The sequence below is a fragment of the Frankliniella occidentalis genome, unplaced genomic scaffold (genome assembly GCF_000697945.3).
Source record: "Frankliniella occidentalis isolate FOCC.00 unplaced genomic scaffold, Focc_3.1 Scaffold332, whole genome shotgun sequence".
In the NCBI taxonomy this organism is placed as follows: domain Eukaryota; kingdom Metazoa; phylum Arthropoda; class Insecta; order Thysanoptera; family Thripidae; genus Frankliniella; species Frankliniella occidentalis.
In genome coordinates this window covers 8396-29048 of record NW_026267455.1, presented here as the reverse complement: position 1 = coordinate 29048, position 20653 = coordinate 8396, and the positions used below count along the sequence as shown (strand labels likewise).

General features: G+C 42.0%; 2 protein-coding genes and 1 non-coding gene across 9 annotated transcripts; 2 read left to right on the top strand and 1 right to left on the bottom strand.

Moving 5' to 3' along the window:
* Window positions 1-125: 125 nt before the first annotated feature.
* LOC113206429 (glycogen-binding subunit 76A) lies at window positions 126-4723 on the top strand (the record flags this gene model as incomplete). Its single annotated transcript, XM_052274064.1, is given in 1 exon segment — window positions 126-4723. A coding segment is annotated over 1 exon segment (2008 nt), but the record flags the coding sequence as incomplete, so codon positions are not given.
* Window positions 4724-5806: 1083 nt separating this feature from the next.
* On the bottom strand, window positions 5807-20240 carry LOC113206479 (TATA element modulatory factor). Of its 7 annotated transcripts, XM_026422580.2 has the most exons (23): window positions 18359-18553; window positions 18127-18256; window positions 16912-17066; window positions 16672-16842; window positions 16429-16596; window positions 16088-16317; window positions 15850-16004; window positions 15523-15755; window positions 14892-15415; window positions 14604-14805; window positions 10533-10612; window positions 10360-10463; window positions 10138-10276; window positions 9806-9984; window positions 9513-9725; window positions 9229-9423; window positions 8970-9148; window positions 8720-8891; window positions 8499-8643; window positions 8254-8421; window positions 8035-8155; window positions 7681-7949; window positions 5807-7587 (listed from the first exon to the last, which is right to left on the bottom strand). In XM_026422580.2, exons 3-23 carry the CDS (start codon window positions 17039-17041, stop codon window positions 7501-7503), a joined length of 3864 nt encoding a protein of 1287 aa, XP_026278365.1. In that variant the 5' UTR covers window positions 17042-17066; window positions 18127-18256; window positions 18359-18553; the 3' UTR covers window positions 5807-7500. The 7 variants fall into 7 exon arrangements, with proteins under 7 accessions (XP_026278365.1, XP_026278367.1, XP_052130022.1 ...); XM_026422582.2 differs by lacking the exons at window positions 18127-18256; window positions 18359-18553 and adding an exon at window positions 19844-20240; XM_052274062.1 differs by having other exon boundaries at window positions 18127-18553.
* Trnai-uau (transfer RNA isoleucine (anticodon UAU)) lies at window positions 18974-19064 on the top strand. The gene is given in 2 exon segments: window positions 18974-19011; window positions 19029-19064. It is a non-coding gene; the product is annotated as a tRNA-Ile (tRNA).
* Window positions 20241-20653: the final 413 nt, after the last annotated feature.

Genomic DNA, 20653 nt, shown 5'->3' with positions numbered 1-20653 from the left:
GGGGGGGGGGGGGGGGGGGGGGAGCGAGTATTTACATCGCCGTCAGACTGGTGGGAGACAAACTGACCGCGGCCTGCGACCCGAGCTGGACTGTACTAACCCCCGGGCGTTGGGTGCTGTTGCAGGATGACGACTGAGCAGAGGCCGAGTTCGTGCGGCCTGGTGGAGGCCGGCGCCGTCATGGGGTGCCGAGTCGGCGGGGTGGGCCGCACCGAGGCCTTCGCGCGCAGCCTGCACCACAAGCTGCGCAGCCTGGGCGGGTCCCAGGGCAGCGCGACCCCGCCGCCCGCGCGCCCAGACTCGCCCGAGGACATGGACGAGTCCTGGTCGAGCGTCCCCAGCGGTGCCGAGGCTCGCCGCACCCTCAGCTCCTCGTCGGTGGACAGCAGCTCGGACCTGTTCTACGACTTGGACTGCCAGTCACCGCAAGAGGAGGTCACGTCGCAGGAGCTAGCCGTCATGATGGCGGGTAGCGCGAACCGCGACGACCTGCTGCAGAACGGGCCGCAGTCGCCGCAGAGCGACTGCAGTTCGGACTACTTCGACACGGACGGCTACGACCAGGACCAGGGCAGCCCGACCGAACCCCCCATGTCGCCGCCGCAGTCCGAGGACCACAACGGCGCGGCGAACGGCCTCAGCAACGGCGTGACGGCCAACGGCAAGAGCAAGAAGAGGCCCTGGGCGCGAGTGCAGCACAAGTTCAAGGCCGGCACCCCCGAGGCCATGAGCGAGGTGAGCCAGCTCGACCTGGACGAGGCCGAGGACGACGAGGAGGTCGAGAGGCCCCGGACTAGGAGAGGTACGGGCCCCAGCCTCGCCAAGCTGAACTTTGCCAAAAGCTCACAGGCGATCCTGCAGGAGGGGTTAATCGAGCAGCTCAAGCAGGGCCACGACATCCCAGCCGAGCTCAAGAACGGCCTCTGCCCGTGTCCGGCGTCGTCCGACGCGGAGGTGGCCGTTCCAGTGGCGGGCAGCAGAGGCCTGGCAGCCATGAAGCAGGCCGCCAAAGCTCTGGAGGCGCTCGAGACCCCCGATAGTAGCAGCACGCCCTCCGACGCCAAAGACATTGCAAGGGACCTGGCGGAGCTGCGTCTCAATGGCTTTTGCGGGGAGCCAGAAGAGTGTAAGGCCACCCCCGAGGACTTCCAGAGTCACAATGGAAACCACGTAGATAGTCAGGGCCTTGACGACAGCAAACAACACGAGGACAGAGCCAACCACCATCACAGTGAGGACAGGCTCGAGGACGGCGAAGTCCTAAACGGCCATCACGAAGAGCACACAGATGGTGACAAGGACGCCGAAAACGAAGAGGAGGAGGAGGATAAGGAGGAGGAAGAGGAAGATCCGCGGCCTCGCATACGGCGGTGCTCTTCGCTCAAGACGGGCAAGACGCCGCCGGGAACGCCCGGCCGCAAGAAGATCGTGCGCTTTGCGGACGTGCTCGGCCTCGACCTCGCGGACGTGCGGACGTTCCTAGACGAGATTCCCAAAGTGCCCACGTCCGCGTATAACGACCTCCAGGACGTGGACCCCCAGGCGGATATGATTGTCGCGGGGGTAGATTCCTGCCTGCCAAGCGGCCAGCTGTCCCTCGCCTTCCACGCCCTCCTGGCCACCCCCGCCGCGGACTCCTTCGGCGTGCGGCCCCACGTGACGCGCGTCCTGGTGCCGCTGTTCCAGCAGCCCGGCGGCATGGCCGACTTCCTGGAGCGGGTCCGCGACCGCCAGGTCTGCCTGGAGAACGCGGTGGTGGCCGACGCCGCGCTTCTCTCCATCGCCGGCCAGGTGCGCGTGCGCAACCTGGACTTCCACAAGACGGTGCACATCCGCTACACGCTGGACGGCTGGAGGAACTTCGCCGACCTGCAGGCCACGTACGTGCCCAACTCGTGCGACGGCTTCTCCGACAAGTTCACCTTTACGCTGTTCGCCGGCCACACCATGTCCGTGGGCCAGCGCCTGGAGATGGCCGTGCGCTTCCAGTGCAAGGGCTTCCAGTACTGGGACAGCAACAACGGCGCCAACTACTGCTTCCAGTGCCTGCCCCCTTCGGGCGCGCCCCCGCCCATTCAGGCCGTGCCCACGCTTAACAGCCCGCACGACGACGGCTGGAAGTTCCTGTTCTAGGCTGCAGGTGGCTGGGGACTGCGGGTGCTTGTCCCCCATGGACCCCCATAGACGGCGCACCTAGTGCGCCTGACGCGCAGCGCGCAGCGGACCGGTGGTGACGAACTTTAAGTTCACGCGCTCAAAAGCCGCCCCGTCCCTTCAACGTCAATTAAGAAAGCACATCTTGCGTCAAGTACGACGGGTCCCTCAAAACTGAATTGATGTGAGAAAATCTCTATTAGATTAGCCTGATCCCGTGTGTGAATGTGTCAGAAACGAGTCTTTAGGGTGTGTCTAGAATGTTTGTAGAACATTTTGACCCCAAAGAGAAGTAGGAAAGAGAAAGGAGATTTAAGGGGTAGGAAGAAGAGTATCAATCTTCACATGGTTGTGTAGAGCCGGCGTCTAATTTATTTTTGTCGTGTTATTTTTGGAGAGATGTAAAGGGGGTGCTTTTCGTGTCTGAAAAACCCCGCACAACTGAGGCCAAAGTGTATGATTATTTTTATAAAACGGTGTACGGCCTAGGGCGATCTAAAACGTGCCATATATTTTAAGAGTGAGTTATTCGTGCTCTGTTTTGAAGTCAATGCGGAGGAAGGCGGGTATTTTGTTGACATGTTGTTTGTAGAATATTGATGGTGGGACTCTGCCATAATTCTTTTAAACAATACATATCGCATTCTATATTTTCTTGAGTATGTTTTATTCATATGCAACCTCAAGGATCTTGTAACTGAAATCTCGAGTGATCAAAGTGCTGTAGGCTGTGTGTGTATGTCAATGCGTTTATGACGATTTGTCGAATATTGTGCTGAACGAAGTTCATTGCCGCTGGGAACTGTGCAGAACTATGAGGGCAATATTTTACTCCAAATAAGTTCAAAATTAGAATTCTGCTATTTATCTGCAGAATTGAACTGATGACAATAAACAAATATATCTAGTGGCAGTGCTCAGTCAAGCAATAATTGTCTTCTTTTTTCGTTTTTATTGCTTCTTACTGAGTATATTATTCTGTTACATTTGTTTGAACTTCTATCAAATAGTTCCTTCACATTTTGTTGTTAGTCACTTTCCTGGGATGATTCGCCCTTGGTATGTATTTAGACAGTAAACTAAGACTGGTGCATTGTGATATATTTATGCTAAGGTCATTTGGCGATTTGGAAAGTGTTTTTATTTGTTTGCTGGCTTTTTGGTTCTATTCCATAGGATTATGAAACGCACAGTCGTTCTCAGAATGGGTGTTTAAGGGAATTCCTCCGAGGTGATAGTGTTTTGACAAGGGCCTAAAAAAAAAACATATCAAAATCAAAAAGTTTGCCCTTCCGATTCTTGCGAGCAAAAATAACCCATCAAAAACAACAACAAAAAAGAAACCAGTAGGGTTCACATTTAAATATGAATGTCTTCTACGTAAGAATGCCCTGTTATGTTCCGTTGTGTGTTTGAGATTGTTTCCTTTTCTTGTATTTCATATGCCTCTTTAGGTTTCACCTCAGAATCTGGATGGTATGCGTTGTGCAGTGGAATCGCAATGTTTTGCTATCGGGATAGTGAAGAAGAGCTAAATGTGCCGGCAAAAGTTTACTGGTTAATGAGGGAGATAAATGTTCTGCCGCACGTACGAGTATCTTTGTTTGCCTTCTTTCTAGAAAGAAGGAAGTCACCCCCCAAAAAGACATTTTAATCAAATAATATTATGACTCATCTGCCCAAGGCAAGACTGCATTACAATTCCAACTTGCACCTGATTTAGGAGAGATCTTTGAGTCTGAATTGAATGAACCGATTCCATCCGATGACTGTGCGAATGCGAAAACCTGGTGAAAATTAGGAAAGGGGGTTACTTATCTGGTCAATTTAGTTTAAGCTTCAAACCTCCTGTATATGTGTACAATTTTTCTCGTATATGCTAGTCACTGTTCAGCCAGTAGCTTCCCACTCCCCGTAGAGCCTCGTCTGGGTACCAGTAATGCGTCATGTCCGTGTGCATGCGATTCTTTACTTTAACATTTCATGTGCAACTGAAATCGTCGCGCTCTCTTCGCCCTCTTTGGTACGATTTCGTGTTAAAAGGAGACATGCTGGGCGTTGCAGGCTTTCTCTTCTTTAAAACTTATTCCACAGCTAATAGTTGGACGAATTTCAGCCCGCTATGCCTTGCATCTAAGTGTGGATTGACTGACCTCTCCCCTCTGGAATTTTTTTTAATTGTTTTAAACTTCATATTGTGTATTGTTACCATAATTTATTGATGTCTATTCGTGAGATTGATGTGAGAAACCTTTAGTGCCAAAATGCTTTGCGATGTGTCATATGATATTAATTGTAAATATTTAATGCTATTGTATTCATAGCTTTAATTGTATATATTGATCGTTGTTATTATTATTGTTTATATGTTATGAATTTTATAAATATTCTATCTTTTACTACTTATCTGTGGTTTATTTACATGTGAATAGAATATTGTGAAGCTATGCTACTTTCTTGGGAATTTATAAAAGACTGGGACTCTATCAGATGCGGGAAAGAAGCGATCAAAGTCATACGTGTTAAAGATTCATTTCACCGAGAGTGCAATAAATTTTTTAGTCAATGAGCTGAGCGTCTTACTCTCCCAACCCCTCGCCCACACGTCACACTTCCTTTTCTCCCGGTGCCAGAAAATAATAATAACGCCGCAAGAGTTCGGCTGGGCCTCGGAGCTCCCGGAGCCGAGAGCCCAAGGGCGCCCGCGAGGTAGGCAACGCCCGAGGCTGCGGCGCGCGCGCGCGCGGCGGGCTGCCTGCGCCGGATTCACGGGCGCTAGCGCGCCGGCAGCGGCGGTCACGCGGTGACGTCGCGCGATGCACGTGCACGGCTCGGACGCACCGCGCCGCCGCCGCGGCTCCTGCTGGGAGCGCGCAGAAACGGTGTAAACGCGGAGAGAAAGGGGCTGCGCTGCGCGAGGCAGAAATAGCATAGCTGTGTGGGCCTTGGCGCCTCGGGCGGGGAGCACAGAGGAGCACAGCGCGCACCGAGTTGAGGCACCGCGAGGGGCGGACGTATTTCTGTCCCGTGACTTGGAGGCCTGCCAAGGCTGGGCCGGCCGGTGGCGGGGTGGGATCACGCCCCGCCGGCCCCGCTGGCCCCGCCAGGGAGCTTCAGAGTGGTGCAAATTGACGGACATCTCAAACTGATTGGTGTTTCGCCTAATGCCAGTCGTGGAGCGGTAGGTGTGCCAGGGAGGGAAAGGCGAGTGTACACAGGCGGTAAGGATGTCATGAGGTGTGGTATTATCATATATCAGTTAAATGAATGCTGTTTATTTCCCACCCCCTCCCCCTTTGCATTGGTTCTGTAGAGAAAATTACCGTTACCCTTAGTTAATCTCTGCAGCCATGGGGGAGCTCTAGCCGAGGCAGGCGAGCTGCCGCGCTGTCGCCGCCCTGGCGGGCGCTGGGCGTGACGCCACCGCGGTAGTGCGTGGGCGCGAGGACGGGTAGTGTGAAGGGGTCGCTGACCGCCGGCCGCATTCCGTCCGGAATGACCCTTCTCGATCGTCTACCACCTTCAACAGCAGCCCTCAGGCACTAGCACCTCAGTTTGGGCATAAGTTAAATCAGCTCCACGGCAAAGACAAAAAAAGAAGGAAAAAAAGAAAAAGAAATTTAAAGAATCCAAAGAGTAAATAAACAAAGAATTGTAATAAGATTCTTTTAATTTGATATCCCCCTCAATTGTACACTAACTCTAGAATAGCTTTTACAAAAAGGGAAACAAAAAAGTAATGGCCTCCTTACAGTATATTTTTACAATCACAGTAAATAAAACTGATACAGTTTGACACACTTCACTGTGGTGTAACTCATATGCAAAACACACCTTCAGTGTTTGGTATCAGGACACATTTTAAGTAATAATATTTTAAGAGTCACCTGATAAACATTACCCTACCTAACATTGCAATATTATTTTGAGGCTAATGAATGACAGAGGATAGACAGACACATGCATTTACCTGGCTGATTTCCCTTTAACTTACACTTTGCAGGCTTACCATTGCAGGCCAAACCTCATAAACAAAATTTATGAACTTTAGAGAAATGCAACAATTGTCAGCATAACAAATTGAATAATACGCTCAAAACAAAACTGGTAAAACAATATTTTTAGATAATTGCAGCATATGAGGCAATTCTGGCAAAACTACATGTTTGCAAATACCCCACATAAGGCACAAATTTGAAGATCAAATAATGACCAAGCTTATGAAATGTATGAGGCACCAAAAGCAGGAAAACCAACAAAATATGCACTTACAACATGTAGGTTTTCAAAGACAACACTTTTGTAATATCACAACCGTACCTGCTATCAGCAATAACCATGCTGCATGCAAACCAATAACTGACATTCATCCAAACTGCAGCAATTAGATGTATCTTCACCATCACAGCACAAATCACATATACTAATTGATAAAATTGCACAGAATGATAAGTTTTTATGCATCTTAACATGAAACGAAAAGCTTTCATCTTAATACTTAGATAGATACAGGCCTAACTAAGCCAGTGAATGTTATATTGAATGAGCAGGATTATGAATATCTCAAAAACCAGAAAACTCTGGGATATTATTCACACAGACACAAAAAAAGCATAACTTCAGATAAAAATTGGAATTCGAATTGAAAATTCATCTTCACTAAAAGTTGTATAAAATGCTTACAAATTAACTTCAAATTTTATACCACAACTAGACGGTTTTTGTTGTGGTTGCTAGATAAGATTAATGATGCCCACCACTCTCCATTTCCCTACAATACATAGGACAAATGTTCCAAAAATTTACCTCTCTGGATGAGGTTGCTCATACATAATTCTGCACAATCCAGTGTTTCATGCAGGACTGTATTGCGTAAAAACCTCACATTGAACAAGTATAAATATAATAAATTTTTGATCACAGATTTAATTAACTTCCAACAGGAAAGCAGACTTATCAAGTCAGTTCAAGCAACATACAAAACAATCTACTAGGTAATAACACTTCAATAATACAGATGAATAAATTACTTAAAACTGATTTCATCAGTGAAGAGACTGATGATGAAGGTATCTCCAACACAGACATCACCTCATAACCAACCTAAAAACCTCCCACATTTTCTTACATAGACTAGAGATATTTAATAACAAGCATAACGAGAAACAGAGTGCAAAGATTTTGAGATGACTTAAATAAAATATTTGCCCAATACACTCTAATGTGCTAAAATACAACTTTGGCTTAGAGTGATGACAGTTAACAACCACTCCTGACCTGAAAAGGACTTTAAATAGTAATATAAATCACAGTAGGCCAGTCTTTTATTTAGTTGACCAGTCTATTCTATGGTGCCATCTTCTGCTCCTCACTTGTATTTCCTTGCTTCAGTGAAATTTGACTTAGTTCTTCTTTCTTCAACAATTGATCAATCTGTGTTACAAAAGAAAATAGCAACAATGAGGTGGTATAAAATGTCATGATTTGTCCATAAATTTAAGCCTTTACTATGTTACTTTTTTTTACCTGTGCTTTGTACATGTCTTTCACATCCTGAAGGTCAAGTCGAAGCTCTTGAGTTTCCTCTAGCTTTTCACCATAGAGTTGCAGCAAAGCATCATACTCAGTCCTCAAAGATGACAACTGACTTGATAACTCTTCTTGCAACTGAAGGCTACTATTTAAACGTATTTCCTGCTCATCAGCACGTACTGATAGAGTTGAAAGCTCTGCAGTCAATGCACATCTCTGAGCTTCACGTCTTGACAGCTCCCATTGCAGTTGTTGCACTTCACCTAAAATACAAATTTGATATATAAGAAGGAATCTTCACAAGATAAGAAAGAGAATAGTTCAAAAAAAATTAACACGTTTTCTCGCCTTCTCTAAGTTTCAATTGTGACTGAAGTCCTTCCAGAACAGAAGTTGTGTGATTTAAGCGCACACTTTCATAAATGTTACGTCCAGAAATAGAACTGGTTTCAAATGCATCATCGGTGAACTGTTGGGGAAACTTGTGTTAGTTTAGGAGGAGTAATATAGCTGATTTCTAAAAATAAACAGACACACATAGAAAAAGAATAAACGGGAACAACTTACAACAGGCCAAGCCACACTTGAGACTGACTCAGATATTGATTCCCGGCCAAAACTAATTGTTGGAGAAGAATGCCCCGATGGAACAACAAGAGGAGAATCCCTTTTACCAAGGTCTGTATCTCTTTCCTTGTCACGTTCCAGCGTCCGTTCCCTTTCACGTAGTTGTTCCTAAAGTTAGAAGTGTATTTGTTAATTAACTTTTCCAATGTTAGACCCTAGTTGGATTGGGAATTCATGATGGATACCTGCAGTTGGAGACAACGCCTTTTTTCTGCTTCCACAGCAGCCCTTTCTACACTAAGTTGGTGATCTAAAGAAGCCAACTGCCTTTTCAATTCATCTCTTTCACTTTCAAAGACGCCTTTTCCTTCCTCAGATAGTTTGGATACCCTGAAAAAAATGTCATATGTTTTAAAGTGAGGTGTAACGTAATATCTTCTCTCCTCCTTCAGTATATTTGGCTCACCTTTCAAACTCAGTCTGAAGTTGAATGATACGTTCTTGCATATTCTGAGAGGCACTGACAGAAGCTATAAGTTTATTCTCTTGGGTGGATACTTTACTTCTCAGGGTCAGTAACTCCTCTCTAGCTGCGCGCTCGGCATCGGATACTTGCTGAAGTTGGGTTTGCACTTCAGCTAAAGTAAAATTAAATAATAGACATGAAGTGGTGAATTTACCCTTCCTTAATTGGCAGAAAGAAAAAGAAAACATACCCAAGCTATCTGTAAGTAATCGCTCTTGCCTTTCCCAAGCCTCTTGTTGTGTTTTACTACTGGCCTGGAATGTCTGTAGCTGTCTTAAGAGTGGCCGTGTAGCATCAGAAAGCTGTTGAGAAAGTTCCTCACTGCGGCGCTCCGCACTTTCAAGCCTCTCAAGAAGTTCACTCTCCCGTCTGAAAGAATATGTTTTAGAAAAAAAAATTTAAACATTTATCTTCATTAAAACTGAAATAATCAAGAAACATTCACAAACCTGCAATGCTTTGCCTCAGCCTGAGAAAGTTGTTCTCGCATTGAGTCCATTTGAACCATAATCTGTCGTTTGTGCTGTTGAGCAGCAGTTAATGCAGCCTCTAGTTCGGCCCTTGCTGTCTCCTCCACATTCTGTGTGGCCTCTTTAACACGTTGATCAGCTCCCTCTTCCCTCACACGGGCATCCAAAAGTTCCCTATAACATTTAGTCAATTGTAATCAATTATAAAGTTCTGGGATCAAGATTTTTTAAGAAGTTGTTTAACTTCACACTGTGAAACATACTTATTTGTGTTGTCTAGGGCTGCTTGAGCATTCTCAGCAATACGTTGAAAGTGATCTCTTTGTTCCTTCATTGAAAATATTTCTCCTTCCTGCATTTTGACACGAGCAGTTAGTTGATGAACAGCTTCAATTTGTGAGCGTTCAACATCTTCCTTCGCAGCCAATGAGCGTTTTAAGCGTTCAACTTCACCAGATAAGTTGTCTACTTGATCCCTGCATAATATAAAAACATTATCATTGTGATAAATACATTAGGATCAGTAACGAATTTTGATTAAAAGTTTTTAAAGTACCTAAGGGATTTCATTGTTGAATCACTTTCCTTCTCCTTGGCCCTCAGTTTCTTGATAAGATTACTTTGTTGCAACTGTTGTCGTGACAACTTTTCACCCTCCTCTCTCAGCTCTTTGATAGTTTCATCTCTTTCACCCACATGTTCATTCAGCTGATTAGCCATTTCTGACTTGGATTGCTGCAAAACAAAAACCAATATAAATTAAAAGAGAAAAGAAAAATTATAGCTTTAATCTGATCAAATCCATCCCGGCTGAAACCATAAAACAGTGCAGAAGGACCTTACAAACAAAATTTCTTTTCATTCAAACAAGTTAACTACAGAACACACCTCAAGCTGCTTCTGCAAAACATCCTTATCTCTTATAGCCTGTTGAAATTTTCTTTCAAGAGCAGAAAGGCGTCGAGTAAATTCTTCATTTAGACTCCTAGACTCCATAAGCCGACTCTGTTGGGCACTCTCGAGTTGGCTGATGTGAATTTAAAAAGTGACAAAATTAAAATAAACTTTCATTTAATGCCAGTAACACAATGTCCTTACAATCAACCTCACCTTCGCATATCCTGATAGCTTTCTTGAAGCTCTGCATGTGAGCGACTTAAGACCAAAAGCTTAGTCTCTCTAGCCTCAAGCAATTCTGACATCTCACTTAATTTCTGAAAAATTTCAAAAATGATTGTTTTTTGATAGTCCAGTTATAGAGAAATAACAAAGTAGCAGCTTACCTTCAAAAGTCTATCTGTCTCAGAGCCGTGGCTATCATCAGATCCTCCACTGGATGCCTCTGATGGTTCTCTCTGATGTCCTGGAAGAAAAATGACTGAGGATAACATAGATAGTTATTTAACATCTGTGTATTAAACAGATGTAAGGGAAAAACCTCTCTCTTCCTCTAGATGCTGGCACAGAGCAAGCCAAGTTTAGCTAGTATGGAAAATAGCAAGTGCATATTAAAATCATGCATGTGTTTGTCTATAGATAATTTCAAAAGGATACACACACACACAAACACACACAAAGAAAAGTAGATGAAATTTCAATCTTGAAAGGGAGTTATCTGAGGAGCATTAAGGCAGCATATTCTTTTATTTACAGGAAATCGTTCTGAAAGTGAATACTTTATTTGTTCATTTATAACCAGGCACAAAGTAAAAGATAGGAAAGAGGAGATAACTATGATCTTAATAGTATTGACAAGATTTTGAAAACCAGTCAAACCACTCTCCCTCCACCTTTTGTAACCAGTACAGTCTTTGTAAATACATTGTACAGCCATCATAGGGATTGATTAACCTGGATCAAAAAACACTTGAAACATAACATTTCAAAACTATACTCCAAACAAATATTTAAAAGCCTTTCTTTTCAATAAAATTTCACAAAAACAGCCATAATGTTTCAATAACGGATATAATAATGAGTCAAAAAATTGACACATTATAGATATGCCATCACATGACTAGTGTGAAATAAGCTAGTGAATAGCAACACAATTAAAGCTAGATAACAATGTCATGATTGGTTGCAACATTATATTTGGCTTACGTCAGTACTAAATTGTGATCTACACAAAGAAGTACTGCATGATAATCTTACTACAATGAAAATCAGATGAGAAAGATGATAGTACTGTCAGGAAAGTGTCTAAATAATTTAAACGGGATACTTCTCTAATAATGTAGTGAGAAGGGGAACTATTAGAACACACAGATAGAAAAACGTCAAACTACAATCAGCTATTTTAAAGACTACGCGCGAGCTCACTCCCACATCAAAAATGAATGGAAATGTCAAATACCAGCACAACCATTACATTTGAGAGTTTGCAGTCCACATCTCAAATCACAGTGAGTGAGATGGGCTCACATGTCCAATGACAGCAAATTCATAAGCTGTTATAATAAATTAGGCAGTTCAGCTGATGAAAGTCTGAAATGACAGAATTAATAACCTACACCAAAAATGAGCCATGGAAAATGATAAGATGAACTTAGGAGACAATAATCAAAAAGGGCAAAGAAGAGACTAGAATGAGTCAGTCCTCCAACCATCATTTTGACTAGATATGAGAACATAGTACGTAATCTAAGAATAAACTAAAATTTGAACCATTACCAATAAACAACACGGCTTAGCTATGACATACAGTCTGAACAAACAGTAACCTACAGGTTCAGTAAGGCACAAACAAATAGAAAACCTGCCGATGTAGGATTTTTTTTCATCTTTTAAATTTCTTTAAAACAAAAATACTGTCTGAGAAACAAACCTCATGCTTTAAGCAGTTCACATCATTCCTAATAAAACAGACAGGCATCAAGGATTTATACAACACATTTTAGAAAATAAATAGACCTTTTAAAAGATTTAGAGCAAATGCCACGTTATCTGTCTCCATATTTCTTTAACATAAAGTGTTAAAATAAGTGTAAGCTATAGTTTTGAATTTAGAACACCTTTCCAAAGGAAATTATAAGACCCAATGATATAAAAAAGAAAAAATTCAGAACTGCACTATGCCCAAAGGAGAAAATCTAGAGATAAACGAACTTTTTCAATGTAAACCATGATTAAATGTCAGATAATCACATAGTACAATAAAATGGAGTACCAGTAAAGTAAAGGAACAAATGTGAACCAATTTTAATTCCTTTAAAAAGGAATAATGTTACATCTTGGGGCAGCTGAGTGGAGCACATTTAAACACAAAAATATGGTACAAACAAAACCTAACTAAAAAATCACTACAAGGTGTATTCAATGTAGAAGCACCAACTGGATGAAGGCATTATGATTTCACACACTTAAGGACACAATGAAAATACACAGTAAAAATTTTTTCAAAGAAAATGACTTGCTTCAATTGAGTTGTATCTTTCTCTTTTCTGTTTCTAGATTTACACATGGTATGACAGCCATTTCTAGTTATTTTAATGTAAAAAAACTTACTTTAATATTTGGTCTAAGTGATTTTCGTATGTACCACAAAGTTATAATGGTAGAAAATAATTGGTTGTCACTTTCAAAGTAGATGTTTCAGGTACAAGGGGCACATTGGTGATGAAACTAGAATGTGATGAAATGCTTGCGACATCAAGTAAACAACTAAACAGAAAGAGGAAAAACCAAAGTTTGATTCCAACTACAATTGGAATTGGTCTTACTTTAGAGTCAAATTACAAACTGTGAAAAATGTACAAAGCCCACTATCACATGAGGCCTAAGGCAGTAGCAAGTCAAATTTGAGAGAGACAAACATTAAAATAGTTCTAAACCTGTAGAGCTATTTTAAGTTAAACTCTCATCATTCAGCTTCAATAATGTGCCATCTGCATCAACATTCTTTTAAGAACATCTGGAAACCACCTACTCTTTAACTTTTATTTCTGAAAAATATAGAATTAAAATAATAAAGAGCAGGGAGTGCAAGAATAGATAAAAGAAGAAGATCAGAGAATTTAAGCGCATGGAGCCTTCAGAACATGGCCCAAAGAAGCATTGAACTTACTAGCCTGAATGATAATTCCGGACCCATTAATTAATACCGGTGTTTTCCTTTCTCTACTTCTGTATTGCAACTAAAACGTAGAAGTAAATTTTTGATGCCACAAGTTTATATGGTATAAAGTAGAATGCAAACTTACTGAAAACTATACAACCCAACTGATTTCAGCTAAGCTAAGCTAAGCTTGTCAATTTTATAGACTCAGGACCCTTCTGGAGAGGTCTTTTGTCAAAAGGTCTTGGTCCTGTTGAACTGTTCCTGGCTTCAGCTGATCTTCTTTGACGTCTTCTCCTCATATGCACATACAATGCAGCACAGACAACAAATGACAGAAACACAGCTATTGCTACACCACCTGCAATGCCAGCTGTTTCAATTAAATATGTCCTATAGTTACCATCAAGTGCCTTAAATTCACAACGGGAGCCAAGAAAACCATCGGCGCAAAAACAGCCATAACTCATTTGAGATTTGTCAGATATCTGGATTTGAAAACAGCTTGCTCCATTTAAGCAATAGAATTCATCAAACTCAGGAGGGCATTTATAGAACTGGTCCAATTCTGTTATGTTGGGACGTGGAGTTGAAGGTGGAATCCTCTGTCGAGGAGCTGACCGTGAAGAACATGCATCACAGTAGCTTGAGTAGCTCAGCAGGCCAAAGATGAAAAGCCATGGAAAAACACCAAACTCCAAGCCGGGTAAGTGAGCTGCAGAGAAAACCATGCCTTGTTGGAGTTGAGCTGCTGCCAATGAAGTCATATCCAAACATGCAAGCGCATGGAGCACATTCCATGAGAGGACTTGCAAGTCTTAAATACAGTGAATTGACTGGGGATATTATAATTCTAGTCTTACAATGCTTATATCAGTAGACAGCAACTTAATACTATGAGAAATGCCTCTCCTTTGGAACATCCATTCACTTGCACAGTTGAAACATGCTTCTAACTATCAAAGCAAGTGCACAGCAAACTGAGTAATTACACTTAATAAAGTTTTCCTTGTGCACAAAATCAAAAGATCTAAAATGAATACAAGGCTTTGAAGCAAAATAAGAAGTATGTAATAATCAAAGATTAGATTAGATTATATCCATCCCACCCAACCTGAATAAATTTTAAATGTTGGATTTGTTCCAAAATTTGCCTTAATTTGTACAAATGTGCAAGAAGTGCAAAAAAGCAAAGCACATAAGAAAACTTTATGAAATAAAATAATAGGAAAGCTGATGAAGTGCATACCAAGCCACACATGCTTATTAAAAAAAATGAAAATAAACAAGAACATACCTTTAATTTTGCCAGAGAACTTTAATATATCAACAGGTCCGTGTGGAGCACGGTGTAAATGTTTTGCTGGGCTCTGCCGTGAAGTGGTGCTACTACCATCACCATTTGGGCTGGATATTATTTCAATATCGGATGAAGTTGTGGTTTCTAGCTCATCACCAGATGTATGCCCACTTGTCTGTTCTGAGCCCAATCTGAGACCCTAAAGATATAATAAAAATATAGGACAATAACACAAACAAAATAGGTACATGTACAGCAAACTGAATGAAATATGATAAAACTCACGTCAGAACGACTTTCCACAGATACAGGGGAGTTTACTCTCATTTGAGAAGAATCATCTACCATGGCTTCAGCAAGTAAATTCCTCACATACCCAGAAGTGCTGTGCGCCTGTTGATCACTACCAGGAATAGTATCGTCAGAACTGCTTTCTACTAAAGTACCCTCACCACTACTATCTGTTGAAGTCATTCCAGCTATTGTCTCCTCTGCAGAAATATCAGGTACCAGTTCTGGAGATGATAATTTGGTATCATAGGTTTCAAAAGTCCTGCTATTTGATTCAATATGTTTAGAGGGTTGGTTAGCAGGATCTTTAGTGGCTAGACTCTCTAAACTACCGCTGTGGGATCTTTCAGAGGATGATAGAAGGCTTAAATTAGTCCAAGATGATTTTGCTGAGGGTTGAGGGTATTCAGTAGTCAACGTAAGCTGCATGGCAGACCGTCCTAATGAGCCATGGTCGGAATAAATTGTGTCGGTAGACGAGTCCAGAACTAAAGAAGATATTGAAGTATCTGTTCGACCTAAGACAAGTAAGGAAAAAAATAAGATTTGGTGCACAAAAATCCATTTTTAAAACTAAAGATAAAATAAGTTGTTAAGTTATACAAAAAGCAGATAATGCACATACTTGCAACTGTGTCAGTTTGCCCAGCTGAATCAATGGACTCTAGAAAATGTGTAGAACTTTCCATAGCAGAGCTGGTTTGTCCATGAGGCTCTAAGATAGTCGCTTGAGTCATAGTGCTTTCAGAGGCAGAAGCAGAAGCATAACTGTCGTCAGCTAAACTTACATCATCCTCCTCCTCAGGAACTACTTCAACACTATCAGGTGAAGCCAACTCTTTAGAAGTTGAAGGGATCCTTTAAAAATAATTTAAAATTACAATTTATAGGTTTGGGAATGCTGCTTAGATTTAGGTAGAAGAAAATGTAAGTTTCTTTCCATCACACATACTTGTCCAGGGAAGGATCCAATGGTGAATACAAAGATGTGCTGCTACCATGGCTGCCCAATACTTCTACAGAGGCACTATGGCTATCAGAACTTTCAGGAATTATATCAACTGAATCAGGTGAACTTGCTGAAACAGGCCTTAACCCAGCAGACGACTTCAACACAAAGGGATAAGCAAATTTCAATTAATTGTCAACAGATTTCGTAAATTACATGAAAGCAACTGCTCAATGCTTACAGCTAAAGATGATGTAGACAAAGAGTTGGGTAAATCTGACTCTGGACTTGCAGTGCAACTCGTTGACCCAATCACTTCTACACTGTCTGAGGATCGTCTGTCACTTTCAGAAGAAACAACAGAGAGTCTGTTGTTGCTGTTTCTGTTCTGAGATTTTTCATTAGATCTCTCTTTACGTCTCCATTTCACTTCTTCTGAGGACTGAAGTGCAGGTGGGTCGCCTGATTTTTCTGAAGTTGACAAAGAAACACTTTAATGTTAGAAACAGTATGAAATGTGATATTCAAGACCTGTCTTACAAAAAAAGAAAAAAAAAGAAAAAGAAAAAGAGGATATGGTACCTTCTTTAACTGTTGTGCATGTTTCTACAACTAGTTGTGTTTTAGAGAAACCCTCCCAGACACTGCTGTCATCGCCAAGTGATAGTTCAGAATCCAGCTCCTCTCCATGGGCTGCAAGTAGTCTCGAGACTGAGCTTCTCTTTGGTTGTTGAGATATTGGACTATCATCTGTTGAGTTTTAGAAAATTATAAATCTGAGACGAGGAAAACCACATTTAGTTATATTTGCAAAACTGTGCTTGCCTCCAGGTGACGTTAATGGTCGGGGATTTTCAAAAAAGGAACCAGTAAATGAACCCCAGAGACTTGAGGAACCCAAGTCCTGTGATGATGGATTTGAAGTCCTTTCTGGCGATTCCTCTGTTTTGACACCCCACGTAGAAAAGAAACTATCAGATTCATCTTTGTTTTGAGCTTAAAAAGATTAGCACTATTAGAAAATTATATTTTCCTTCAGAACATAGATAAAGAAAAGCTTATTACCAGGAGTTGGGATTCTATCAACATTTTCTTCTTCTTCTTTGATGTCAAGAGCTTTGTCAATTGCCTTCTGAGCGCCTTTCAAAGTGGACTTAGCCACAGTAACAAGGCCTGTTGCACCAAACCAGTTCATAGTAACTATTTTTTAAAGATGAAACCTGTTACCACAAAAAGAAAATTAATAATTTTGGATCCAAAAGAACACTTAAACCACACAACAAAAAGTCGACGAAAGATGGAATATATTTTGATAGGATAGCATAAAATTATCTCAGGGGAATGGTTTTACACTACAAATCCTGGAATGAATGAGATGTCCAAGTGCTACCACACCTTACAGGAGACATACCAGCCCAGCAGATGACACATCAAGATAAAAGATAAGGCCAGGCAAAACAAATATAACCTACTGCTAAAGGGTGCGTGATGAAACAATTTGGAAGATTACTCAAAAAGACAAAACTACTTGAAAGGGTTCAAGGATATGATTAATGGAGAAAGAAAGCACAATCTTCCAAAAAAAGGGACACTTGCAAGAATTGTTTGAAGTAGAATAAGTTATAGGTTTTTTAAAAACAACAGGTTAAGCATGGAAACAAAAAATAAATAAGAGAAACGGAAGGATATTAATTTGTCAGAGCTGATTTAAGTCTAAATTAGAGAGTGCAGGTTTCATATTTTTTTTATACATTTTTTTTTTTTTTTTAAGTGACATGCATTAATATGAAGGTTAGGGAATGGACATTGTTGTGAATAGTGGTTGTCAACAACAACAACAAAAATAATAATAAAAATGATAAATTTCCAATTAAGAATCTGAATTAACAGATTTAATGAAAAAAAGGGTTAAACTACATTTAAAACCAAACTTGGTACTAGTCTCCCTCTTCTTGAACTTGACAGCTGAGTCCATTGGGACCAAGTAAAAGTCATGGAGAATCTTCTAGCATGTATAACAGCAAAAATTTCAACTCATAAGAAGACTTGATGTAACTTCAAGAGGAAGTTGTGTTCAAGAGAATAATTGTATAAGAAAATGAAGGTTTGTGAAGGTTTGCGAGCAGGAACTAGCCTACACGTCATACCGAAATGGAAACATTTCAGGCCTTAAGAGATATGAGTCGGTATGTGAAAAGCATACCCATGGATAAAAGAAAATGAGATCGTGCGATTGAGAGTATGCATGTCAAGAACTCATTATTTCATCTGCAAACTTACCATTACAAGAACTCTGCGAGCAGAGGACATAGGAGTGCGCGGGCACTACGTCAAAAGCACATTGTGTTTGACAATTTTTTTGCTGATAAAATTACAGCATCATCGCGTGTACAGTTTAAAATTATTTTGGCTGAAAGATTGTGTTTTATTAAAGTCACTAAGTGTAAAGCCAAAATATTTTCATTTAAACACTCAATTCTCATGAAAACATCACAGGTAGAGAGGTACATACGTCAATGACATGATTACGTATGATATGTTACCGATCCGTTTGAAATATCCATACACAACGTTATGTTATAAACTGCCAAAAAATTGAAAGCGTAAAAAATTACGCCTATTTTCACAAATTTGGAACATAAATTCACGCCACGTGCAATTTGCCGCAAAAGTCCACACAAATTTTCTGTAATGTTTTGTTTTGTTGGTTAAAGTGGCGAGTTTTCAAGACATACCAGCCTACGACGATAAAATATTCAAAACTTTACGCGAAAATCTTTTGAGTCCCATAAACTTTGTGCAATTTAAGATGTCTTAGCTACCATAAATTTTAGATCCATCTATCTCTGATGAACGAGATTTCATCATAAGTTCTGCGAAATAAACATACTTTGTCAGTGTTATGTTCACAGCCCCGTGTCCAAGGAAAAGAAAGAGCAGATAAATTCTCGATTTTCTATTCTTTATCGCCGTTTCGTCCTAAAAGCTCAAGGCACGATCTCCCTGAATGAGAAGTTGATCATCTAGATTTACCATCCAACCAAACAAGAATCGTTAATACCCAAATCGGATTTCTGCGAACAACCTTCAAAGAGTGTACGGTATTTGTCGACCTCGTTTCTCAATTGCCCCAGTGGCGCAATCGGTTAGCGCACGGTACTTATAGACAGTGGTCGTGAGCAATGCCGGGGTTGTGAGTTCGAGCCTCACCTGGGGCATATTTTTTCGCGGCCTTAAGACATGCTATTTCAGCCCATCAGCTTATACTAACATGGTGGGGAGTACTAAACAGGGTATTTAAGTGTTTAAGTTGCTCCAAGTGGAAAATATCAACCCATAAATAAAATTTGAGGGCTTGACACGTTTCTTGTGGCATGACCACTATGTGGTCAGGCTACCATATGTTAAATCATAGGCACCAAAAGTGAGCTGCAAGGAACATGTTAATTTGCTTATTTGGTATCAGTGATTTTTGCAAAACAGTCACCTATTGTACAAGTTATATTAGATCTTTTCATGAGCAGCAGTAAAAAATTATCTCTGCAAAATACTTAACTCTGACTCCAACGGAAAAAACACAAAGCTAACACTTTTAGAAGGCTGTCATTTTTAAATCCTAAATTTTACGTCACAACAGCACAAGTTGTTTGAAAATATTGTTGAAAAGAAGTGGTATGGGTGGAATTCTAGAAAATAACACTGACCTTAAGCTTAGCCTTAAACACAAACAGGGAAGAACTTCTGGTAATTGCAACTATCAGACTGGAGAACTGGATTTGAAATATTTTGGTTTAGAATGGAGAACAGACGTAAAGATAGCCAGAAGCAGAAAAGACTGCCAAAGCTGCCTAAAAGTCACTAGCTGTCAAATTTTCTGAAAATCCGCATTAGAATCCTTCACAATATTCAAACTCCTATTCAATTAAACTGCTTGATCTCTTTTAACACAAATGCATTAAATTTCTATATCTTTCTCCAGGAAACGTTCAGAACTTACCTTCAACATAGAGCATTTTGATTCGAGATCCCTGCTACACTTCATTTTCACAACTGGCTTCCATCAACAGTAAGTATATCGCCAGCATACAGTTCCATGGATGAGGACTTGCACCAGAGGTAGGCCGAGAGCAGAGTCCCAGCGTCGTCGGGGGACTCGAGCCAGGACGAAGTTAAGAAAGACTCGCTGGAAGGTGAAGTCCTGGACTCCAGGACCTCAGCTGGGGGCTGCAGGCAACGCGTTTGCTCGGGCTCAGGGCGGCTGACTCCCCGCTCATGCATGATGACTGCTGCCCCGGGTGCGGTACTTTGAGGCGAGGGTCCCGGCGGATCCCGGTGGGCGCCGGGCCGGGCGGCCGGCATCCCCGCGACGCGACGTGCACCCGCCGCGACGCGCTACGCGCAAATGGGCATGGCATGGTGCTGTGCTGAGGCGGTGGGGGCGAACCGGCGATCCGGCCGGCGTAAAGACATGTTCGAACACGACTCGGCCCCGCGCCGCCCCGAGCCGCGCACCACCCGGTACAACACTCAGGAGGACACTCGGTGACGTCACCCTCCTTGCGGGGGGCTGCGAAGTGACCCCACCCACCTCCACCCACCCCCACCCTCGTTTTCATCTCAGATTGACATGACTGAGACCTCATAGGGTGATGAAAGTAGGGAACGTGCATTTATGACAACAATAACCGACGGACATCGTCCCGAACGTGAATCGGGCTTAAAGCCAAACTACGCCCGACAGGTCGCGGTGATGGACCGCGATGGACTGAAGACATTTGTCGCGGGGAAAGGGAAGGCGCGCCGGGGA